Source organism: Triturus cristatus, chromosome 6 (genome assembly GCF_964204655.1).
Source record: "Triturus cristatus chromosome 6, aTriCri1.1, whole genome shotgun sequence".
In the NCBI taxonomy this organism is placed as follows: domain Eukaryota; kingdom Metazoa; phylum Chordata; class Amphibia; order Caudata; family Salamandridae; genus Triturus; species Triturus cristatus.
In genome coordinates, this window is record NC_140589.1 from 980,856,648 (window position 1) to 980,883,259 (window position 26,612).

The 26,612-nt window shown below is 43.0% G+C and overlaps 1 protein-coding gene across 50 annotated transcripts in view; it reads left to right on the forward strand.

The window, feature by feature from the left end:
• LOC146820883 (uncharacterized) overlaps positions 1 to 26,612 on the forward strand; it is a 1,936,624-nt gene that overhangs the window by 1,837,254 nt on the left and 72,758 nt on the right. For 5 of the 50 annotated variants that reach the window (XM_085611721.1, XM_085611722.1, XM_085611729.1 and 2 more), the window contains one exon: positions 6,933 to 6,992. The exons of the other annotated variants lie outside the window; for them this stretch is intronic. In XM_085611721.1, the coding sequence (XP_085467847.1) occupies positions 6,933 to 6,991 (59 nt within the window). In that variant the 3' untranslated portion in view covers position 6,992. The remainder of the gene's footprint in view (positions 1 to 6,932; positions 6,993 to 26,612) is intronic. 50 annotated transcript variants of the gene reach the window in all.

The window sequence follows — 26,612 nt, forward strand, 5'->3', positions numbered from 1 at the left end:
AAGGACTTATTAAACATTTCATGGAATCTTCCGAAGACTCAACGAGGAGTGACATTGAGCAGAGGAAATATGCTGGTTTAAACCATTTATTAACCTCCCTGGTGTTTGTTGAAAATATGGGCATTTTATATGATGCTCTCACAGAATTGGGTGACCTATCCAGAAGGCTGCAGCGGCGTGATATGACCATATATGAGGCCGATCGTTCAATACAGATGCAGATTTTAGTGTTTGAATCAATGGCTGATGCACCTGGGCCCTTTGTTTGCTACAACTGCATTAGATGCTGCTGAACGGATGCAGTTTGCTGGTGTAGGACTGCAACAGAACAAAGGCTGTGTTAGCATCAATAGGGCACAGTTCTTTAGGAGCTTAGCAAATAACCTGCGAAAAAGGATGACAATGTCTAATGTATCAAATGTTTCTAGATGCACAACCACAAACAATGATGAAATAGAATACAAAGAGTTAGTACATAGAATGAAACTCCTACAACCAGTTTATTGGCCAGATCCAGTAGACATCTTATACGGTGAGGGAGAATTACAAAACCTTTGTAACAGGTTTCATGTATTTGATACCAGGCAGTACATCCTTGGTTTCAGAGAGTACAAACAAAATAAAAATTGCATCTCTGAAAGCCTGAAACCATTAATGCACATTATAAACACCTTTTGTACCTCAACTGCTGAATGTGAACGGGGCTTTAGTGTAATGAATGATGTGCTCACACCACTGCGGAACAGAATATCAATCAATCGTCTGTCTTCTACAATGTTCATAAATATCGTGGGGCCACCTGTGATAGAATTTAAACCTGAATTTTATGTTCAGAAATGGTTAGAAAAAGGGAGGAGAAGTGCAGATGAAAGAAACTGCATGGCTCGGAGACAAATGGCTTATGATTCCACTTATAAGCGTATTTGGAATATTCTGTGATTGGAATCATGTCCCACATTGTAAATGAATTAAATATAAACAACTTATATATTAAACCTCAAATAAACATGTTTATTGATTCTTTGAATTAAATAACGTTATAAGCTGTAACTGGTCAGTGAAATGCCAAACGTTCAAAAATTGGTATGTTTTGCTATTTCTAGCCACACCTCCGACTCCGCCCACTAATCCAATCCTTGGGTTATTCCCGCCCCCTGAGTCTCCGCCCACAGTTCCCCTACTTTTTTTCCCCCACTTCGACCACTGGGCTAAACACTTATAAGGTCCCAAAGGCGAGACCTATTGGCTATACCAATGCTTGTTAAAAGTTGTTACCCAGGCACGCCAAAACTAGGCCTATGCTTCTCAATTTACCAACTTTGGAACGATGGCACGCCAAGTTGCCTTTGCCAGGATGGGAACTAGTTAAATATCTTAATAGCACTGCAGATTAGTTTGCCCCTAGACTGGGTTCCATCCCAGCAACTAGTTCCTTAAGAGAGCCATGAAATCGATGGCCATATGTTTTTTTTTTTAAATCATATCTGTTTCACCTCCTAATTAACTGGCATGCCACCTGGCAGTGAAATAACAGGTTAATATTGATGTGTACAACACACCGCACAGAACTATACTCGATGAAAAAATGAGTGCAACCTCTTTTTAATGTAACTAAACATTTCCTAGTTTATAAATTCCCCCTGTAAATGCATATAACAGGAATGACACAAGTTGCAGCTACTAAGAGACGTGTGCGTAAAAACGTATCAACAGTATCAAAATGATGTTATGTTACAATACTCGCGACAGGCCGTTTATGTGAAAACGTTTGGACTGCGAATCCGACACGCTTAATTAATTCTGTCTCGTTTCATCATCTGAAAAGCCGTCACCCCACCAGGTCAACAGAGGGCGCAGCAGCGATGCATGTACCTAACAAATCAGGGCTTCAGCAGGATATGTAGTCCAGCTGCAAGGGTGCTGCTTCCTGTAAAAATAATCGCAGCACCAACACTCAATGAAACAACAAACTCTGTGCTCCAGGACACATTTTCTCATTATAAAAATGTAATCGTCAAGTGTAATGCAAAAAACTAAATCTCACTAAATTAACAGAATCCCCAATCACCCCCCTGCCCTTCATGTGTACAGACAGCACTTGTTGCTTCCAACCTACATTTGTGCTACGTAAGTGGCAATATCTACCTGCAGATTCCTAAGGAAGCTTCAGAAAGAAAAAAATGCCCCACCTTCACAATGTTATTTTATATAGCGCTTCATAAATAACGCACTTCCGCCGTTTCTATGTCCTGCAAAACAGGTGTTACTGTTAACCAATTAAAATGTAACCTTTTGCTTACAGTGGAATCCTCAGCTATTGGTGAGGTTTCTTGAACCCCAACATATCGCAGTCTTCATGGGGAGAGGGCCTCCTATTCTGGAAAAAAAAAGATCAGCTCACTATGATGGGGCATCCTTATTGGACTGCTGCGCGTAGCTTTTGTGGGGCAATTAAGGGACCATTTGAGAGCAGCGGACAGGAGCTGAGAGGGTGGTTTGAGCAAGTATGAAACACTGTTCCAAATCGCACCACCTCCACTCGGATGTATGTCGTTACAACGCACACTTTTACAACGCATGCACTTACAACGCACAATCCATTACAACGCATGACTTTACAACGCATGACATTACAACGCATTTTTAAAAACTACCTTTACAACGCATTCCATTATAACGCATACTACCATTACAACGCATACCATTACAACGCATATTATTAAATTGCATTTAAGGTAAGTATTAGATAGTAAAGGGGTAAAAATTACTTTTCTAACTCCAGGGGGTGCAACAGTAGGGTAAGTGTTGGATAGTATAGGGGTAAAAATTACTATTCTAACTCCAGGGGGTACAACAGTAGGGTAAGTGTTGGATAGTATACGGGTAATAATTACTATTCTAACTCCAGGGGGTGCAACAGTAGGGAAAGTGTTGGATAGTGTAGGGGTAAAAATTACTATTCTAACTCCAGGGGGTGCAACAGTAGGGAAAGTGTTGGATAGTATAGGGGTAAAAATTACTATTCTAACTCCAGGGGGTGCAACAGTAGGGTAAGTGTTGGATAGTATAGGAGTAAAAATTACTATTCTAACTCCAGGGGGTGCAACAGTAGGGTAATTGTTGGATAGTATAGGGGTAAAAATTACTATTCTAACTCCAGGGGGTGCAACAGTAGGGTAAGTGTTGGATAGTGTAGTGTGATATTATGCGTTGTAATGTTATGCGTTGTAATGGTAGTATGCGTTGTAATGGAATGCGTTGTAAAGGTAGTTTTTAAAAATGCGTTGTAATGTCATGCGTTGTAAAGTCATGCGTTGTAATGGATTGTGCGTTGTAAAAAATGCGTTGTAAGTGTAGTGCGTTGTAAAAGCTGCGTTGTAAAGGTTGTTCCCCCCTCCACTCACGTAACCATGTGATCTCACAGATTGCATCAGCTCAGTGCCACAGTGTAAAGGACTCTAATGCCCTTGATCTAAATTCAAAAGTAGTGAGGCGGCATGGGAGGCGTCTTTGTTTGACCCCAGGTTAAAATCCAGACAGGTCCTCTCAACCTTTTATCATTCCGAGGTCTATAAATAAGTAACATTGGCTAACAATAAACATCACTTTTGGTTATGTTTTCGGAACTCCCTGTGGTGAGTGCCCATTTAGCAAATATACATTTTAATGTTTTTATAAAACTGCCAGTCAAACTGCTTCATCCTCGGTACATCTATATTTTGAGCTGAATGCTGACAACCATGTGGACTGTCCCCTCTGGGACAGGAAATGGCACAAGCCCAAATAAAAGTAGCCTCTAATAGAGAATCAGAAGGCTAAATACAAGCCCAATCTCCTTTTAAAAGAAAGACCAAAACCAAACAAATATCGCACCAAAAAAGCCCAAGTGACGGTGCACATCGAAAAGTGCAAAAAGGCTATAAAAATACAAGCAATGGAGCGGGAGGCATGGCTTGGGATGCAACACTATCACAACTGTGGCATTAAGAGTAGGTGGGAGGGAGGAATGCTACATTTATATGTAAGCAGCTTGGCACCATAGCTGAACACAGGCAAACAGTAACAGAGCAGAAAACCAAGAAAAAAAGACCCCCAAAGAACAGATAAAGAACCATAGCAGAATGAGACAGTACTTAGTCCCTGCTCTCCTGGTAGGAACGAAGAGAAAAGGAGTGACAAAGAAGCGGGCTAACCACTAGCAAGCAAGGATTTTTAAAGGACGCTGAAAAAAACAAATCAAAAGCAGGGGGATGACTCTAATACCACAAGAGAAGTATACTAAATTATACAAGAGGTCGTACGCTTAGGCTTGACCTAAAAAGTGAGGCTTCACAAATAACACGTTTGTCCAGCTTTTAAGGAGTCTGGTAATCGAGAAGCTGGCAAAAATTGACAGCGCTTCCATCTATGGCTCATTTAGTCCAATTGTACTCTTTGATTTGGCTCCATATCAGATGCCCTGCCAGTGATGGCAAGTTTTGGAGAAATGGTGCCAGAGCACCTGCCCAACCTACAGAGTCTTGTGGAGATGGTACATTATACAGTTCCACTCTCTGCAGCATGCAACGAAGTATGTCAGTATGAATAGATTTGTAGCTTCTAACAATTTACCCAACTTTGGAGAATTCTCATTGCCCACCTTTGCGGTAGAAATTACACCATCTACCATTGCGAGCTATTTGCCATTAAAGAGGCTCACCTCTTGATGTAGACTACCTCTCCTGTGTTGAAAACTTAGACACCAATATGAAGAACAGAAAATACAGCAGACATGAAAGAATTGCCTTATGTATAGTGCGAACAGCTGCTTCACTGAAAGTGTCCTGCCACTGACCAGCAGGAAGTTCATAGGGGTCCTACTTTTCTACGAAAAGGAGAGACTTCAGCCCATTCTTCCAATTTTAACATTCTTAAGTCAACTGGAAGCCCATTCCACATCTTAGCTGGCATTAAGGCAAATGAGCGCCCGCCCCTCCTACCTTTAAAGATCCCAGACAAATGAAGGGGTCACTGATTGGATGAACGAAGGGTTCTTGTCAGTTGATATTCACAAAAAAGACTCCTAAGGGAAATGGGTCCTTTTTTCCTGAACCACTCGAACGGAAATCAGCAAGGCCTTGAATTTACTCCTAAGTTTCCTACCACTGTGGCTTTAGGTCAGTTGGCCACCATTGCAGTGGGTATAATGGACACTAGTTGTCAGAAAAATTAGGCTCATATTTTCCAGAGTTCAGCTTGAGGCTACTCAATTTCAACAAATTTTCCACAGCAGAGAGACAGAGAGTAGAAAGCATTAATTGTGTTGTCTGCATAGGCCAAAGGTACCACTTAAGTATGAAAAAAGGTGGGACTAAGTGTGGAGCCTTGAGGAACCCAATGTTTGAGCTCTTTATAGCTTGCCGAAAAAGGGGAGATTGACAGCCTGCACCGAATCTAGCAGGAAGGATTCCACCACCAGTGTGGCAGAGGATGTACATATGCCATATAGGCAGATGGAAATGTTGTGGCTAAAATCAGCCAGTTGTATGTTTTTCTTTGGTGACTTAACACTATGTTAGCACTTTACAGTTGCTCCGAAGCCCCGTTTGTAATCATGAATGTGGCTATGCCATTGAAGCTCTCTTGTAATCAACTGGAGGTGGTCCTTCGTCTATAGGGTAGTGTGCCAAGCAAATCAGGTGTTCACCATTAGCCCTACAATTGTTCTTATTAGCAAACTTGGCCACCAGGTGTAGCTCCTGAAGGCGGTGGTGAATGTACATTATGTATGAGCCTCTTAGGGTGCTGCATAAGCACAAGGGAGCCTGCTTGACCATCCTCACAGAGTGGCAGGTTTAACTGGCTCTTAAGGGCACAGACGTGCCAAGCTAAGCAGAGGCACACTAATGCAGCGTGTCCCTGCGTAGATGCCCTGGGACAAGTCTAAAGAACAATGGCGGCCATGGCTGACTGGTTTCAGAAAAAGCAAACTCCTGTCACCACCGTACAACATTGTTTAGGAAATTTGTATTTCTAAGGAAACACAAGTGTAGGGCCCAAGCAGGCGCGCAACACCCATTGGACTCAAAGGGCTTCAGCATACCCCCCCCCCCCCCCGCGTCGTGTGTGGCAGCCCGGGATAAGGCAGCTTCCCGGGCACACACACAGCCGCACCCGAGCACTTCACAGGTCTTTAAAAGACCATTTGCATGTTGATGAGGCCTTGCTGTTGTTTCACCCCTTCTAAGAGCCCCTGCAGCTCCACTCTGCCCATTGCTCACCCCTTCTAAGAGCCCCTGTAGCGCCACTCTGCCCATTGCTCACCCCTTCTAAGAGCCCCTGTAGCGCCACTCTGCCCATTGCTCACCCCTTCTAAGAGCCCCTGCAGCTCCACTCTGCCCATTGCTCACCCCTTCTAAGAGCCCCTGCAGCTCCACTCTGCCTGTTGCTTAAAGATTCAGCCACCCCGAAATTTGGCTCTAGTTGCGCCTCTGGGCCCAAACATTTTCTTAGGAGCCTGCTTCTGGCACTACCACATGCCATGAGTTTCTGAATGCCAAGGCTGAAAAGCCTTGATTCCACTTCATGCTTCTTTAATCCACCCCTCCTGACATATTGTCTATTTCTCTCTATCCCGCAGGTTCTTTTTCATCACTGTTTCTCCCTTTGTTACAGTTTTACTATCTTTTTATTCCTCCTTCCTTCTCGCTTTCCTACCACACAACACCGCAACCACCCGCGCAAATAAACCACTGCAACTAATCCCCTGTTCTTACTAACAAGGCATCGACCATGTATTTACACAAATACAAAAAGAACACATTTTGCTTGACCCCGAAAGTGTACTGCTGCTCAAACAGAAACTAAAAGATTTAAAAATATATTTCTGTCAAGCTAACGATGATGTTCACTTGTGTTTTCATTGAATTCCCGTTGTGTTGACATTGTGCTAGCTGATCGTGGTGGACTTCAGATTCAGCCTGCAGAGACATTATCCGATCATCATGCTTAAGGTAGTTGGACAAGTGCACTGCCTGTTCCGTCACTCCACTGGGCTGTATGTGTCCTCAGGAAGGGGAAAGAGCTGGAATGCGTCCTACAGTGCACAGACTATCGGTGACACCTCAATTTGGCCCATCATCCAGAATAAACCACGTGGCCATCACAGCTAATGCGTTTCCCTGTTTTTCATCATTGGCTTCACAAATGTCACACATGCATTCTGCACTCCTGCCTCCCGAGGCTACGAAAGCTAGTTCGATGTTATTAACATCAGAATCGCTACGCAACGTCTCTTTAACACGCACCCTCTTGGCGTCACCAAGCCTCGTTGTGAGTGGAACGTTGCAAATTGGACGTGACGCTTTTTTTTTTATGAGTGAAGGGATAATGCTTGCTTCTATCTCTTCCTGCACGTTTTGGCTCGACACTGAACACGTGTAATGCTTTTCATCCGTTTCCTATTGCATGTTTTTGCCTGTTGTAATGTGATGAGCACTTTTTACACGCGTTATCTAATATAAGGAGATGATATCCCCACGATTCCGCAGAGAATGGAAAGCTGTGGTAAAACTTGACTGTAAAATGGTGTTCTTATTCTTGTATGCAATATGTATTTATTTCGGTGTTTTACAAAGCGCCGGTTATAATCTTACAATAAGGTCCGATTGGTATGTATTTGATTTGCAGAAGGTAAGTGTATGCTGTTTGTGCATTTTGTGCAGTGAGTGCTTAGAATATCAACACTATTATTCTGTAAGAGATTCTGACTATGACAATTGACACCATGAAGGGGCGGCTCAACAATGCTTGGAGCCTTTTGTGTAGAAAGAAATGAGGCAGCATTGGAACCAGTTTCAAAGCCGAGGCACCTGTAATCAGGGGCGTAGCTTAGTCAGTAAGATTGAGGGTGTGTTGCTTCAGATTTTCCAAATATCAGGCCTGTATATAGGCCTAAGGGGTAGTGGGAAGGGAGAGGAATGCTGATTGGCAGGAGTACTAAGAAAGAAAACACAATATTTGTTTTTTTTTTATATACCAACATGTTTTAGGACTTTCAAAACGGAGCGGGAGAGATTGTGTGTGTGTTATTTTTCATTGTATATAAAAAGTTCTGGTGAAATCTGACAGACACTTCACCTTACTCGACTGAACTCACCTGTACCCAACTATTTATCAGAAAGTACATTTATTAGGGCGGTGTAAAACCTCAAATACCCTCCTGAAGCTACTCCCACGTCAGTTATGCCAAGAGATGGATACTTCATTAAGTTTACACTTGCTACGACTTCTGCATTATATGTACCCCTGCCACTAGGGACCCCTACTGGAAAGTGCCCATGTAAAGCAGTAGCCTATCAGTGGCAGGTCTACGCGTAAAGCGGTAGCCGAGTTTTAGCACAAGCTTTGTGTCAGATCTCAAATTTGCAATGCAAAAAGCACGATAACTGTATCCATTATCTTTATGCTTAACCCCTTGTGTGCCACGCCCTTTCCCCGCCCTGTGCCGGGCGTTGCATTAGCGGGCGGGGTTCATGACGAGCTGGACTCGTCATGGGCACAGCGCAACCGCGGCCCATGACGAGTCCAGCTCGTCATGGGCACAGAAGGGGTTAAAACCCTAATTCCTACACCGTGGCCTATTCTGTGAGGTCAGTAGTATCCGAAGTCATGCAACAGGTTGTAGCAGGCGGGCAACTAGAGCCAAATTTCGGGGGGGGCTGAAAAAGATTTCGGGGGGGGCTAAGTCTTCCAGCCATAGGCAGAGTGGCTGTAAGAAGGGGTGAAAACACAACAAAAGCCTCATTAACTAGTAAATGGTCTTTTAAAGACCTGTGAAGTATTCGGGTGCGTTTGCAATTAGACGGACGCCAGTCTGTGAGGCTGTCTCAGCCGGGCTGACACACATGACGGGGGGGGGCTGAAGCCCGGTGAGCCCAATGGGTGTTGCGCGCCTGGGTTGTAGTAATCAGGACAACAGAGGTAAGGTGGGCTTCTTAGCACGGTTTATTCCAGTGTCGATGGACCAGCTCAGGCAGAGCTCAGTCAGCGCCTAAAACCAACTGTCATGACCTTCAACGCTCGGCCCAGAACTCTCACACAGTGAGATACTGAACCGAGCTGACACTCTAGTTCAGCATACAGTAATAACTACTACACAGATAGCAATAACAACCGCTCCTTCAGCTGATGAAAGTTTTCACAAAAACTAAAAGGCACTGAAAGAAAAGATGATATTCAATTTGAATATGTGTTAAAAGGAATCCCTGTTCTGTATCTGTATATTTTATCTACTTTATGTTAGTTATTATTGTATTGGACGTAATCGTATTAGAAGTAATAGAGGCAGTGGAAGTAACAGTGGGCACAACTTTAAAACGAGTAGTAGTAGAGTCTGTGGGCAAGCTATGTTTATTCAGCCAATCACAGTGACCATAAAAGATACAAGAGATACATGTAATTACATTGCAATGAAAACAAAAAGCATGAGTTAAAAAGACATAAAATTCATTCACCATATGAAGTGAAATTCAAATCCACAGGCTAAAAAATATACAAACTCAACCAAGAAGAGATGAACAAATGACACTATTAAAAAGTAATTAAAACAGGGAAGTCAGAAAGCACCAATATGCACAGTGAAATCCGAATAATACTCATTTCACCTAATTATCCAAAATGCTATCTCACACACATAATAGTAGGCAGAAAAAAGTTAAAATATGTTTGTGAAATCTGCTAACAACCTTATTGTAAAAGCGCCCTTTGACGTATGACACTTTGTATGTAGATTGCTACCACATAGCAAAGATGGAATGAAGATAGTAATTATATAAAAAAGCCCTGCATGACAGCACTGCCTATATAGTTAGATTGCCTTAAAATATGGAGTAAAAAGCATTTCCTCAATACAGAATAAAATGTGCATAAGAACACAAAGTTCATAGTAAAATGAGAGGAAAAAGTGTCACAGGTGCAGATAGCAGGTTGTTAGAAAAATAACCAAGTTCTGGGAAAGCAACCAGAAAATGTAAAGTATTCAGCGTCAGACTAATCAGTAAAAATCTGTGTTGGATCTTTGAGACCCAGGCAAGGTAAGGTTCCATACTAGCTGAGGTGCTTAGCCTATAGTTTAGTACTTGAATGCTTCCCAAATGTAATACCCAATCCCTACTCGTCACAGTAAGCAACAAGCATTTGCAATGTAAATAGGTCTCGCATTTGTGAGCTAGAGCTATTGACATTGTAAATGGCAATGTTTTTTACCTACACGTTTTATTTTTGGAGTGAATGTATGTAGCGTGCAAAATCCCTTGGCAAGGTTCTGCACTTCGTAATAAATATATTGAAAAAGACGCAAAGTGTGGATTGTGTCAACAATTTTTTGGCACTTCATGGATGAAGTGTCACCACACATGCACACCGTGGTGCTTTACTAATGCGAAACTCTTTAATAAAAGTAGTGCTTACAGACTAACCAACGCGATCGGGATCGGAGCATGTGAATCCGAATCCCGGCTTCTCTTTCATTTTCAAGACTATTTGACTTACTCTCCTGCATCTTGCTTATCCCCCAAACACTGGGAGGCAATGAAGTTTGCCAAGGGGGCGGGGGCAGGGGGGCTTCGGGAGTACATGAAAATGTATTTATTGCCTAGTTGTCAAAGGTCGCCCGGTGCTATTAGTTAAAAGTGTGCAGATTTTATTAAGATATTAAGAGTACTTTACTCGCATCTATGAGAAAATAGACATTAACTAAACAAAATGCATGTCAGTTTTCACAGTGTTTTAGACAGTACTGGTTGCTTAGTTTCATTGAATACATTTTTGTATTTACTCTTTTACACAGCATCCAAAGTAGGTTACCTAACCCCAAATACCCGAGTTGTTAAATGACCCATAGAAGGGAGTGTTTTACAGTTGAGAAAATGTGTCCAAATGTTATTTTGGTAGTGCCATGGAATGATCGGCCAATGAGGTACTCGATGAGCAGGTGTTTAACTACAAGTTCACGGTATTGTGGCTGTTGTTTGTTTGTACATAACCACCTCTCTGAATGTGTTTATTAACACAGAGCTTCATCTACCAGACAGTGCTCGCAGAGGGGTGAATAAAGCACAGAACAAAATGTATTAATTTATCCTGAGTGTGAAGGCACCCGGAAGGCTTAGGTGCCCGCCCGGAGAGGCTAGGGATCCCAGCGCTTCTACAGATTCTGCCGTGCTCCTCTGCACCACCAGGGCACAGCTCAGAATCTGCCGCTTGTGCTAAGAATAGGTGAGGGGGATGAGGTTGGGGCATGAGGGAGTTGCCGGCAGAGTTCCAGGTTATTGAAAGTGATGATTCTGATGTGAGGCAATGGAGACTGACTTTGTCTGTTTGTCTGCACCAGTCTATTTCTCTACCATCTACCTGTGCTCACTGTCATGTATCCATTCATCTCTCTTTGTTAGAGGTGCGCAAGCCAATATATTAATGAACAGGTAGAGCCAGCCGGAGACGAGCCAAGTGTATATGAGCCAGTGGGCAAGCCGTGAAAATGATCGGCATGTTAATCATACAGTAAACATGATGTAAATGTGCGATAACGTCTCTTCAGAATTCAAAAAAGTGCATTTCTTTAGCGCGTCACCTCAGTACACAAGATTATAGCACTGAATTGAGAGGAAGTTATTAAAAGTGCTTGTTTTAAGCATGAGTTAAAACACTGCCGCTCCTCCCGCCCGACAACAATGCCATTTGTAAACTAAGAGGTATCAGTTGCCATGCATACCCCGAATGTTGCCTAGAGTCTTATTATATTTAGAGTAACATTAAAATCTAGTTAATTAAACACAAGAAGTTTTTGTACAGCACGCATCTTGAACTCGCATATTTCAAGGTGGCAATAAAAAAGATGAAAACGGATGTGCCGGCAGGCAAGAAAACACGAACAGGAGTGGGGTGGGGTGGGGTGGGGGAGGGTGAGATGTCACAGACTGAGGGAGGGGGCGGTGGGGTGGGGAGACAGGGAAGAAAATAGTGTTAGGAGTAAAGGGGCCAATAGCCATTGAAGGATACAAATGATGAATGAGGAGGGACTAACAAGCCTCAAACCAATCGGAAGGCAGCATTTAAGACAAAAGCCAATGGGCAGAGAGTGGGCATAGCTTCCACAAAGCTTCCACACTACAGTATATACTGCATGTCTCACAAAGCGATGGCAGCGCATTCGTGCTGCAACGCTAGGTGAGACCTAAAAGAAAAGAGTGACTGGAGTAAAGGGGCCAATAGCCATGGAAGGATACAAATGATGAATGAGGAGGGACTAACAAGCCTCAAACCAATCGGAAGGCAGCATTTAAGACAAAAGCCAATGGGCAGAGAGTGGGAGGAGCTTCCATGAAGCTTCCACGCTACAGTATATACTGCATGCCTGGCATAGCGATGGCAGCGCATTCGCGCTTCAACGCTAGGCGAAACCTAAAAATGGAAGCCTTGAATGATTTTTTACTGCTTTCAGAGATGATCTCCGATTTGTCGTACAGGTCTGGCAACTGCAAAATGTGACCCACTCCTTTAATGTATGGCAGCACGGAATATTTGACGCTTAATTTAATTTAATGCAATCTGTTAGAACCCTATGATTAAAAGTAGTTATCTTCTTGGTCTAGACATCCAGTCATTATAGAAGTGGCTGTAGCTTGATTCGATCACTGATATAACCGAGCACCAGCACTGAATGACACAGAAAAGTAGAAGTACTCAGAGGCATAACCAGTAATCTTCTAATGAACTCCATCCTCTATATGGCTGGGTAATCCTTCACACCCCATAGGCTTGAACCATAAGTAGTGATTGACCGGCCTTTAGTATTGTACATCGCAACCAGTTGTTTACAAGGTTTAATACTGAGTTTAGAGGCAAAGCAAAATATGCTCTCAGCACTACTTGAAAAAGCTGTACCTTTGGCATGCCCCAATGGATTCCATCTAAGTGCATCATCAAATAATAAGATCAAATAATGGAATGACAGCATTATTTATTTTATTATCAATAGTGAAAGAAGTGCACTTGTTCTGATTTAATCCATATGCCAAGATATGCGTCTTGACCTGGTTTACTGTCAAATTAAAATTTGCTATAAAATACAGCATGTGTCCTGTGAACACGGAAGACCTATGGGAGTACTACGAAAAATGATTACGTCACCAGAATAGAGTAATGGTGGCACTAGTTGCACCCCAATGAACAGTAGATCAACATTTTGATTTACCAAGTGCGTCTTCAAGCAGTTTAGAGACAGGATGAAAACAAATGGAGTGAGCATGCCTCCCTGTTTCACGCCTCTGATTAATTTAAACACCTGCATGGTTTTGCCATCCTTACAATATCTGACACTGACAGTCACATCTGAATGGCCTCCACCCCCACATCAATCATAATGTTCTAGAGTTTTGAGCGATTCACATGATCAAATGCTGAGCTAGGGTCCATAAAACGCTTGCATGCCGAGCCACAGAATATTTATTAATTGAAAGATAAAGATGGAGCCACTACTCAAGACCAGTTTGGAAGCCAAAGTGAAGGACAATATGATTATCTTGAGCCCATGTTTAAGCTTAGGTGAAATAATGAATTCAAGCGGTGGAATTAGAGGAATTTGGAAATTCTGCATTACTCTTGTAACACAGGATTCTTGATTAAATAATGCTTTTCCGCCAAAGGAATTAATCTGCCGTGATTTGAGTTTTTAACAGGGCTGGAAGAGGGGGGAGCCTCTCTTTGCTTTAAAACCACTGCAGATAAAGTTTAATCTGAAGTGTTTTTCAAACATAGAGGGACTCCTCCATCTTCCAGCTCTGTTTAAATACCACTGCACTGCATATCCCTCGCTGCCCTTACATAAGTATGCAAGAGCACTGATGGGTATGCACTGAAGTAGATATCCCACGGTACCCTTACATGCTTATGTTTGTGCACCAAGTGGTATACGCTGTACATTGCAGTACCCATTCTTCCCTTGGCGGAATCCTGCAGAATTTTAATGTAATGCCATGGAATACCGCAGAATGAAATTCCAACAATTTTGCCCACCCCTACCCATGATTCTAATTGATCTAAAATGATCCTAACCAGCATTCTACTGCTAAGAAGCAGTAGAAACAATAATAGATATTAGGGGGTCACAATGCGGATAAGATTGACAACCCTTTTTAAAAGTAGATACAATGGTCACATGGGGCCATCCCTTCAGTGGGCCTGACCTTGCAACGGCCTTCAGCACATTGTTCAGAAGAGGACCCATGCGGCTATATTCTCGTTAGAAAGGTCCTCATGGTCTCCATAGGGTCCCAGAGCTTTGCCACCTGGGCAACTGTTTAATGCAAATGCCACCTTTTCCAGTGCTATATCAAAGTCTCTATAAGGAATATTTGATGGAGGCGATGGAGCACTGTGCAAGTCATCAGTCAGAGGTGGGCCAGAACAAACCTTACTAAAGGACCTTATCCATTTGTCAGGTGGGATCACTGCATCTAAGCCAGACTCAGGAGAGTCATGAAAGTAAGGCTGATTTATGATTTCCCCCAAATGTCTACTATCTTTAAGAGTACTGGCCGCTATTAAGGACTGACAGGAATCCTCTGTTACAGCTTTCCTTTGATTAGATAATTGCTTCTTGTGTGCCATACTGTAATGGCACACAGTATCTGAATCTCTTTATGTAATTTGAAGGGTGGCCAAAAGATTGTTGGGTGCCTGCCTTTAAGAAAGTGCAAATGAAACCATATGACTGGTTTTGTTTTGCGGAGCCTCAGGTGGATAGTGGGAAGCCTCCTAATAGCACCGCACAATGTGCCTAATCAATTATTAATGTGTTCTGCTTGATATTGTTTTTATGTTATTGGTGTTTTTATAGCACACTAATCCTCTGTAAGTATACACAGCCACTCTATAGCTGGTGTGTGAAGGGAGCACTGAAGGGCTAACTTGAAAAGACTAGTCTGCAGCTTCTTGTGAAAGTCAAGAAGAGAGGAGAGGCTGGAATATGTTGTGGGAGTTCATTTCAGTCTTTAGGAGTCAGGTATGAGAAGGTGTAACCCTGTACTCTGCTTTTGAGCATGTGTGGGGTGTGTACTAGAGAGAGACTGGCAGAGTGGAGGTGTCTGGAAGGTTAGTGGAAAATAATGCTGCTATTCAGGTAGGAATGGCCTGTGATGCAGATTGATTTGTAGGTGTGGTTGAGGAGATTGAAGTGTGCACGCCTGTGTTTCGAGAGACAGTGGAGCTCCATAACGTGTGGTGTGATGTGAACTCGGTGCTGGAGCTTGAGGACTAGACTGGCTGTTGTGTTTTGAATGGCCTGCATTCTTCTTGGGAGCTGGTTGGTTATTCCTGCGTACAGGATCTTCCCATAGTCTAGTCTACAGGTGATGAGGGCTTAAGTGACAGTTTTCCTGGTGTTGTTCAGTAGCCACTTGAAGATTCTCTGAAGCAGGATGAGACCACTGCGTTGACTTGTGTGGTCATTTCCTGTTTGTTGTCTATAATGATTCTGAGTTTTCTTGCTTGCGAGCTTGGCATGGGAGTGGGTTCAATGTCTGTGGACCACCAGGTGAAGTCCCATTGTGAGGCTTCTTTCCTGAACACCACCAGTTTTGTCTTGTCCAAGTACAGTTAGCGGCAGCTGGTTTTCATAGAGGCGGCCACTTCAATCATGCATGTTGTGAACTTGTTCTTGGTGTTGGGTGTTTTGTCTGAAAGGGAACTGTTTCAGTTGTCTGTTTGCAAACATGGGGATGTTTGTATTATGAGCCTGTATGATGTCGCCCAGAGGAGACATGTAAATGTTAAACAGTTTCAGCCTGAGTGAAGAGCCTGTAGGACTCTGCAGATTAGTTCTCATGCTTCAGAAGTGTAGGGGAGCATGTTGACTGTTTGGGTTCTTCCAGTGAGGAAGAAACAGATCCATTTGTGGGTGTGTCCTTGGCTTACTGCTTCGTAGACTCATCAGATCACAGTGAGATGGGAGATCGTATCAAAGACTGCTGATAGGTCTAGAAAGATGAGGCTGCATTCACCCCCTTATTGAGGATCATCCCCGTGTCATCCCTAACTGTTAGGAGGGTGGTTTGTGTGCTGTTGTTGGGTCAAATTCCTGATTGTGTGGCGTCAAAAAGCTGAGGTTTGATGGTAGTCTGACGGGCACTTGTTGATGGCTTTTTCCAAGACATTGGCTGGGTAGGGAAGGAGGGATATTGGTCAGTAGTTGGCGAGTTTGTTCAGGTTGGTCGAGAGTTCGAGGGTTTCTTTAGGAGGATGTTGGCAACTGCATGTCAGGAAAAGTGACTGTACTGAGGTGTTGACAATGGGGGTGAGAGCCTTGCTGATAAGGATCGCTTCTTTGCCAAAGGCGTGACAGAACAGGGGTCTGCCGGTGCCATGCAGTGTATGTTCTTCTTGATTGTTGTGTTGTTTGTTCTTTGTACTAATAGTGCCTTTTGTGGTGACTGTGTTGTCTTCTTTCATCATTTGGAGACTTCTGGAGAGGGTCAGGGTGTTCAGTTGAGGGGTGAAGTTGCTGTATATGGTTGTGATCTTGCTGCAAAGGAAGTTTGGGAGTTTGTTACACACATCTTGTGATGGACAGATGTTGCTGTTGGAAGTTGAGGGTGTGGTGAATTGCTTGACAATTGTGAAGATTTCTTTAAAGCTGGAGGAGTTAATGTTTATTCATTCCACTAGGGCCTCCCTCATAGTTTCTCAGATTAGCCTGTGCTTCTTCTGGGCAGCATTGAAGGTGTCTTTATCCACTTCCTCTTTGCTGGTTCTCCATTTACATTCCAGTTGTTTGCAAAACCCAAGCTTCACCTTCGCCATCTAAGCATTTAAGGAACTCATTTTAATTGCTGGTAATAAAGTCATTAAGAAATCCATCCTTGTCATCTGGTCCCACCTTAGCAGCACACCCTTGTTTTCGTGGAAACTAGTGTCAGTGGGTTGATCTGCATCCCCAAATTAATAGAGGAGCAACATAAAGTAATGGTTTGGCAATTGTGGTCACTAAACATAGCGAAAAGTCCAGAACTACCCTTTGACATCAGATGAGAACGGGATAAAATCAATAAACTAGAATGGCTTCTGCTAATAAAGAGTTGGCCTCAAAACTAGTGAATGTGAAAGACTCAAAAGCAAAAAAAAAGATACCTCTGAAGAATCAAATCAAGAGCTTCTCTAACCGGAATGCGACAAAAATGTGTAAGAGCATCAGCTACAGGCTCCTTTTTACCATATGATGACATGGGTTATAAGTGGTAATGACAAATATTGAAATCACACAGCCATACCAAACATATGAAGCCACTATAACTATTTAAAAGGCCTAAAGTTCCCCAAGTAGATGAATAATGATGTCAGCATTGTTTTGACCAAAATTATTATTGTAGAAGTTAGTTATTAAAAACTTCATTGAGCTGCAGGATACCAGAAATCACTGGAATTGAGAGGACATTAAATTGGACTAAGCAACCCTCCTTGGAAATGAGAGAGATATGAAAGTCAAGCCTCCTTTTGCTCTACATTAACTTACAAGGAATACAGGTGTGAAACAAGACGTGAAGCCATGGCATCTATATGTTCACAAGACAGAGCCTAAGTCTCATGACAGCACAAAATGTCATCGCCTTAAATAGCATTCAACCAGTCTGCATTGGATAACACAGAAGCCAAACTTTTGATGTCCTACATGGCAAATCTGCAAGGTGGTCTTTTTAACATGTGAGCTATAGGTGTACTAATAGTATGACCCCAGTTGCCATCAGTCAAGTCTGATAATCTAGGAGGTCCAACTTAGTGCATATAGTTTCCGGATCTTTAGCCTCCTTTCCACCCCCTTTGTTGGCATCATCATTTCTAGAGGTACAGTCACAGGTGGTTTGGGGACAGATTACCCCCTGCTACCAAGAGTGCATTTCACTTATTTTTCTTTTTTCTTTTTCCATCCATAGATTTAAAAGTTACTGGTAAATCATAAACACAAAAGGTGGACCCCTCTTTGCAGCCATAGAGCAAGGATGGACACCGTCAGCTTGCAAGCTGTAGTCCCCAGCCCCATCCCTCTGGCAGATCTTTTGACTGATCTCAGACATTCCTCAAGCAAATCAAGTTCATGATCGATGGCCCTTATGACATATTCGTGAAGTAACTGGAAATAGTATTACCATTGGACACCGATTTCCTTTTAGTCATTGTGCAGGTGAAGAAAAGAAAGAGAATTAAACAGTAAAAAATGAAAATCCAAAAAGTTCCAACCTCCGAAATTTAGAGCTACGAGGGATGGTATGGATCAGTCTCTTCTGGGCTCTGACAGGCACAGACTGGCCCGCTCATGGCTCACTCTTGGCCTGGTCTTCTCCCAGGCAGGGTCCGGGTGCACCCTGGTTGTATCCAGCTCTGTGGGTTGGAAATGAGCTTAAGAGTGCTGCAGCAACAAAACTCATCCTCCTTCTGAAAGTGAGGACCAGGCAATATGGGAATTAAGTACTGCTCACCCCACCAAGTCTTGGCGGCCTGCACAGCAGGTTGGAAATACGCTTAAGAGTGCTGCAGAAACAAAGCCCCTCCTCGACCTGGAAGCGAAGAACAAGTCAGTATGGACAATTGAGTCGTGCTTGCCCATCCAAATCTTGACGTAGTAGTGGAGTCAATTATTAAGACTATTATTACTCAATTTTTTAGTTTTTAGATGGTAGCGATTTGGATGCTGATGAGGATGATTATAATTATTATCCGTAGTAGCAGTAACGGTAAAAGGAGTAGCATAATTATCATTATTTGTAATATTATATGTTTACTGTCATGTATTATTAATATTACTTGGATTTCATAGGAGAGACAATTCCTCAAGTGTACGATGTAGTTATCTGTAGCTTTTACTTTTTTTAGTATTTACTTTTGTAGAACAGTGTTTTCTAAATGTTTTCCTAACTTCTGATTATTGTTGTTTACACAGCCAGTCTTCCTCTGCCCCCAATAACAAGAGATCTGTATTGGTATAAACATGTATTTACTTGCAGTGCATTTATTACATGCACATTTAATTTAAATGAGGGCCAGTTCGGGATTTATTTGTTCTTTCGCTTGACTGGTTTTACAATACATTTCATGTAGATTGTGCTGAGTAAAGCGTTTCTGAGTTTTGTAAGGACCTTTCTGTTTGAGCACTGTTTATTTTATAAACTGGTGAGGGTCATTTCCATTTAGGTGGGTTTTTACCAGTGTTCTATACTGGTGTACTGAAAACAGGAAATCCTAATTATAAGATTATTGCAAAACAGTGGCAGTTCGGTATAGATGTACAAGGTCACTTGATCAGTGCCTTTTTTGTGGACTGTTGGAGATATTAATAGGATAATAGATTTGGAAATACCAGGTGAATGAGATGGCCAAAGCAGGAAACAAGATAGAGGGAAGACAGGTGATGTGCAGCATAATGCGCCGGCATGTGTAATACAGTGAAGGTGCGAAGGCAAAGACGTTCCCTGATTGGCATGGAAGTCACACTCCAAATGAGGCTAGATCCCCCACATTGGAACAAAATGTGCCACAGCACGATGGGAAGTAGACAAGGGGCTGCAGGAACGCCTGGACCCTCCTTTGTTATACAGAAGTAACCCAAAAGTGCAAAAAGTATAAAATACTGCTCCCTGATGATCCCCTTACATAATCCATTGCTTGGTGATATTACCCAAACAAAGTTCCATTTATTTTTTTCTTTACTTTCTGATCTGATAGGGTTTCTTATTATGTTTTCTAATAAAATTATTGTGAAAACTTGATTCGTGGAGGGGGCTTGGCAATCTTGGGTTACAGGGCCACCTTCTTGGACCTATTGGGATACCTGTCTTCCAGAGTCTTACTTCCCTCCAACTAGTAAACAACACTGAAGGTCAAGCACATAATTTTAGCACATGACTTTCATGATAGTAATGCAAAACATTATTTTTCAAGGATTCCTTGCAAGTTTTTTGCTTCTTTTCTCAGCTATCTCTTTGGGTGCAGATGGTTTAAAGGAAGATTGAGACATCAGCCATCGTTGGGGTTTTCACCCAATCAAATTCTGCCACCTCCTCCTATATTTTACACTCAAACAGGGGTCAGCTCTTTGTCCTCTGGGGGAAAACCACTGGCTGGTCTACCATTCCAGGGCATTCTCTGAAATTTCTATACAGAGGATTTTTTCAAGTACATAGCCAGAATATCACTACTGTACTTATTTCCTTCAGGCTCATCAATTTCTCAACTCAATACCTCTAAAGGAACCTCTTGGGATAAGATGAAGAGAGGATTTGTCTGCCCTTTGCCCAGGCAGTCTTATCTGCTGGCCTAATTACCAGGAAGACAGTGGTCCGCGTCCTCGGACCCTCCCCTTCTGCATGGGACAACACCTGGTGGCCCACCGCCCTCGGCAGCCCACCCTCAACCCACAGACCCGTCCGAAACCTCAGCATCATACTCAACTCCTCCCTCACCATGACCCACAGGTCAACGCCGTTGCCTCCACCTGCTTCAACATCCTCCACATCTTCTGAAAAACCTTCAAATGAATCCCCCCGAATCAAGGAAGACCATCACCCACGCACTCATAACCAGCAGACTGGACTACGGAAACTCCTTCAACGCCAGGATCAACAAGCCTCTGCTGCGCAAACTCCAGACCATACAGAACACTGCAGACAGACTCGTCCTTGGCATCCCTCGACATGAGCACACCTCCCAGCACCTGCGTAACCTCCACTAGCGCCCCGTCGAGAAGAGAGTAATCTTCAAGATATTCACCCACGCCTACAAATGCCTCCACAACACCTGACCCGAATATCTCAACGATAGAATCTCCTTCCACGTACCCAAGAGGAACCTCCAATCCGCCGACCTCGCCCTTGCCGAACCCCCGTGCATCCGCAGAGCAAGAACGGGTGGAAGAACCTTTTCCTACATAGCGGCCAAGACCTGGAACGAGCTCCCGATCGACATCAGATGCGCCCCCACCCTGCACATCTTCAGGAAGACCCTCAAGACCTGGCTCTTCTACTGACTGGAGTTGCCCCCCCAGCACTTTGTGACCCTCAAGGGTGAGTAGCGCACTTAAAAACTCCATGATTGATTGATTGATTGACCAGGAGGAGTCACAGCATTCTATGAAACTGGGACTTTCAACTCTTTACTCCAGCGGGTAATAGTTAATATATTCTGGAATATGAGCATATTGTGTAGAATGCCTTTAAACTTCCAGCAAATAGGACAGCAATTAAGAAACTCAAGCAGGCTAATTAAAACTGAATCTTTTTATTTATTTAGTTAGATAAACATTATTGTAGCACAGCCAGGATCATAAAGCTATGAGGTTGCCTTACATTTAGCCAGAGAAAATACAGAAAAGTAAAATAGGTACAATCGTTAGGGGCATTAGAATCTTGTTCTCAGCCAGGAGCAAAGAAGAAGACAAAAAGCATAAAAAAATATTGAGGATTAAATGTTATCAATCAGTATGATCAAGTGTCTTTCTAATGGACTAGGAAAGTAAACATGGTGCGCCAAGAACAGTATAATGGGAAGTGGGCCATTAGCTCAGGTATGTTGAAATAGCTCACGATTATGTTCCTTCCTGAATGCAAGGAGAGAAGGTAATGGGTTCAGGCAAGCTCCAGGTAGATACTGAACGGCCCCCTTCAAACAAACAAAGTCTGGTTTGAATTTCGCGACTTCAAGTATGAGTGAATTCTTATCTCTTACCTTCTAAATTACATTAAGCTGGTGAGGAGTTCAGGCAGGTAAGGAGGCAAAGACGGCTCCTCCGCTAAGGCGGAGGAGCGTTGCCCCACTGCCTTTCAGCACTGCAAAAAAAGTAAAAATAAAATAATAAGAACACAATGTTATTATCATTTATTTTTCTGCGATGAGGCAGTTTCGCAGGACGGGGCTGGGCAGATCAGAGGGGAGGAGTGGTGGCACTCTCTAAGTGTGCATGACTGTTTGGCCTGCCGTCTCTGGTGGGCCAGACAGTCATGTTCACTGTGCTTGTTTTCCACTGGCTGTATTGTAAAGCCTAGGTGGAGAACATTCCCAGGCTCTGAGTCCCTGTCTGAGTGCCTAACCACTGCGCTCAGACCAATCACAGCGCTGCATTGCAGCATTGTGATTGGCTTAGGGGAGCATGGTGCTTCCACAGAAGGAAGAGGACTGAGAGGATGGAGGAGAGGCGGCGGCCAGTCAGCCGATCGGCAGTTAAATTCTCTTTTTTTGTATCCCCCCCAATACTGCATCCCGGGAAAAGCTGCACATGTAAGGAGGAGTATATTCATTTAGAGCTTTGTGAGTAAAGGTGCCAGTTTTGAAATCATCCTGGCTAGAGTGGGTACCCAATGAAGGTCGTGAATTATAGGTGGGATGCCGTTGTGCAGTGACCTGGTAGCAGACTGGAGTATTGGTTTGATTGGGGAACGGTGAGAGGTGAGGTCACCCCCCAGAATGGTATTTTCATCAAAATCCAGTCATGAGTTAATGAGAACATGAATCTCTGATTGAAGGTCGTGTAGGATTAGGCTCTGGATTTTCTCTATGAGTTGTAGATAACCGTTTGCTGCTTTGACGATCTTATTTTCCTGGCTGTGTCAATCTTTTTTGCTGATATTGACAGTAACAGGAGCTCCATTTCTCTGGCTTGATGAGGATTACATTGCTTTTCATCCATGCTTGGAGATGGGAGGGAGACACTGTTTTAGAATTGCCATGTCCCATATGTTACATCAATTTAGTTTCAATTGTGTATCGTCTGTTTATTTATGTTGGCTCCCTTCAGTACCCTCTAGCATTAAACCAAGGGAGTCCTTAGAGATGCTGAAGACATTAAAGAATAACTATACAAATTCTAAACTATGTTCACCTACATTTGGGAACTCGTTTAGGGTCAAACTAAACCTACGTGTATGCTCATAGCCCATTTAAACGTGAAACGAGAACCATCTCAGTTCTCTGTACTACGAAGTTATGTTTGTTAAAGTATAATTTAACCCATATTAGCCATTAGGGATATACTAAATGTAAAACCACTGAGCTAGTATTATTTACATAAAGGAAGCTTCATTCCTTTTGAATCCAAAGGATGTTTGGGGACCCAGCAGCACTAATATTTGGACTGCCACTTAAACATTCGAATGGGACTCATCTGCAAACTGGCCTAGTCACAAACTTCAGTCTGAAACAGAGAAATACCTTCATGTGTAGAGATGTGCAATCTGCAGTCTATCTGGAGCCCCTGACACCAGTTTATAAAAAGCAGCGTCCTTAGACGAAAACGCGGGTATTCCAGGTTTAAGCTCAACTACCAATCGTTAAGGGAGCATTACAGAGGGTGAGACTCCGTTTTGGAGTCTCATGTCCGGCAGAGCAAAACTTACAGAGGGCCAAAGTAAAAAGAAAACACCAGGTAGAGCACAACGTATGTCTGCTGCGTTTTGAGGAAATGGTCACTTTCATTACATTTAGTAAATGAAAGCACATTATATGGATTAAATAAACTACTAAACAGAAATGTTTAAATTAAATGTAAACACACCAGGGTTGTCACCCTTTATACACATGTTTGATTGCTAATAACCTACAGTTTCCAGTTCTTCACAAGATAAAATACCTCTTTTTGAACAGCAAAACATATCAGACACACATATAGCCATTCCCCATAAATGATCGAAAAGGTTAAATACTGTACCTTGTATATGTATTTTCTTTTCTAAAACGTATTGCCAATAAAATGACTTTCAGTTGGAGAAAATCGTTAGGATATATTAAAGAGAATGACAACATGTGTGCTGGAGGCAGCTTCGCATTTTACAAATGATTCAATTAAACATTTTTCAATAACAGCATTATTTGAATACTCACCTACCCCCTTGCACATACGACCCAGTTTATAACATCCTTAACGGCATTACTTACCATGTTTAAACCCCCTTAGCCACCCAGTGATCTTTCCTTCATTTACTGCTTCACTGCATAGAACCAGAAAGATTACACTTTGAAAACATGTTTCTTGCAAATATAATTCTTATTTTCTCGCTAAATGGGTACATATCAGATCAGTAAGCAACACATAACGCTAGAATATTCAGTGAAAGTACTGCACATAATTCTACACTTGAATTGTCAAAATAAAGTAAAATTTAAAATATGCCTTAAGTTGCAGTGCCCATGCTCCAGGTAAATATTTTCCCCCTAGAGTAGCCAATATCATGCGTTGTGGGTAAAAGGCAAGGCCTTTAACTATTCGCTGCATCTTGTCTTCCAGTTCCTGAACTGACTGAACATTCATTTGCCTGTACCTAGCAAGCTCTAGGCTTTGGTGCCAGGATGTTTTGCCAGGCTTTGAATATTTCCTCTGGCCTTTCTTTTCACAGGTCTATGCCACTAATGCAGTTCTGGGTCTCCCTATCTGCAGGGGCTTGGTTAACACTGGCGCAGCAGGTGCAGTGGCACCAGGGCACAGACCCTGAGGGCTCCTTAAACCTTGATAATTGCTGTACTGTACTACGCCAGCAGCAGTCAATAGGGACATTTTTCTTGCTTCACCAGGGCCATTGACATCCGTACGACCATAGGGCATGTATGGCATGATACCAAATCTGGTAGTATTGAAAAATGAATTTGTTCAAAGTGTCCACTTGACTGACTGACCTTCAGGAGCATAGAGCAGGACCTATTTAAAATGCTCCCGGTTCCTCCCTTTTGTTTACTTACTTACACGGCGGCTCAGCCGTGGAACTTCTACCCAATTTGGTTTAACGAACATCTTGCCGTTATTCTTCCCTACCCTTGACTTTTTCACATCACACACGGAGTACTTAAACCAAGATGGAACACAATCACGGGCTCTCGTTCAGCGATGATTTGGTTTCCGAAATTTTGAGGAAACCCTCTCTACTAGACTCGGATGGAGCAGTAGCATCTACCAGCCAGGGAGGCGATTGGAATTCAATTACCAATATGAAACGCCAACTCATGAAAATAATAATGCACAGCGCTATAATATTTGCGTGCTAATATAGCCCCTAACGGTCTTATTGTGTCCAACATGCCTAGAATCTTCTTGGAGGACAAGCAATTTAAAGAAGAATGGTCCCTAGCACTAGGGACTTGCTGATGTTAATTATAAAAACAGCGAAACGCTTGGCCGACGAGTTGATCATTAAAATCACAATTGCTGAGGGAGCACTAAAAGCCAGCATCGCCATCACAGCTTTCACAACCAAACTGGCAGAGTTCAACAATGAAATAGCGGCCAATAAACAATTCTCGATGAAACAAAACATATCTAAACTTCAGAAAGACATCACCAGATTCAGTAAAGAAAAGACCTATCCATATCTGAGAGAAGATTTCCAACATCCGCAGGATGATAACTCCTCCGATGAGAACATACCGACACGCAGAAGGAATTCTGCCCACAGCAGCAATTCCAGTACGGACAGCTGGAATGGCCAACACCAACAATTTCAAAAAGGCCCACCCAATCAGGTGTTTGGCTATGACATGCCACCCTTCCGGGGACCCCCAATCTGGCAATTTCCAGGTTATCAACAGGGCCCAGAACTTCCATTCGCCCCTTTTCATCAACCACCTGGGGCAGGGGCAGAAGAAAATGAAGTGGAGGCAACAACCCACGCAAGCAAGTACAATGGCAGGATCAACCACACCAACTACAGATAGAACTCAGGAGTCAAGCAGGCAAGAAAAACTAATTGTTAATTTGTCTGACCGCACATTGAACGCAACAGAAGAAAAGGTCCGTCATAAAGGACTTGGGTTTGTACCCACACCAGTCACCGATGTGTTTAGAACCAATTGTGAACTACATGATTTTTTCAGGAAGTTTCGCCTGAGGAGTTATTTCGCTGATCAAGCTGATCCAACACCTGTGGACACAGGATTACGTAAACCTTCAACCTTTACACCGACTGCGACAAGGGTACCATACCACCACCAGGGAGGCCCATTGTCTCGGGGATCGGTTCAGTACTGGAACCGCTGTCAAAATTCTGCGACCATTTCCTCAGACCCGTGGTAAAAGACACTCTGACATTTCTACAAGACACTAGAGATGTCTTGAATATCATAGAACTACAAAACAGAGAGGGCCCCCATCTGGATGCATTAATAACCCTAGATGTGGTGGCCCTCTACACCAATATCCCACAATTGGCCACACTAGATGTGATAGAGGATATACTACGCTCCACTGTATGGGTAGCCTCCACACCCATTTCATTTATCATGGAATACGCACATGTTGCACTTACTGAGAACTACTTTCAATTTGAAGACCTCATAGCGCCATGAAACCACACGGTGTACGTGCGCTCTATAAATCCTTATTAACATTAACATTAAGGGGGAGCACCTTCGCCCCTAGTCTGGCTTGTCTCTACATGTCAGACTTTGAAGTCAAACACATCTTGTCAGCTACCAACTTGTACAGAGAGCACGTCGTCCCTGGCGACGCTATATTGACGACGTCCTGTGGTTCGGGAAAGGGAATTTGAATACATTACCCCTTTTTGTCACATGGGTCAACAGTCTCAATCCGTATCTTTGCTTTACCG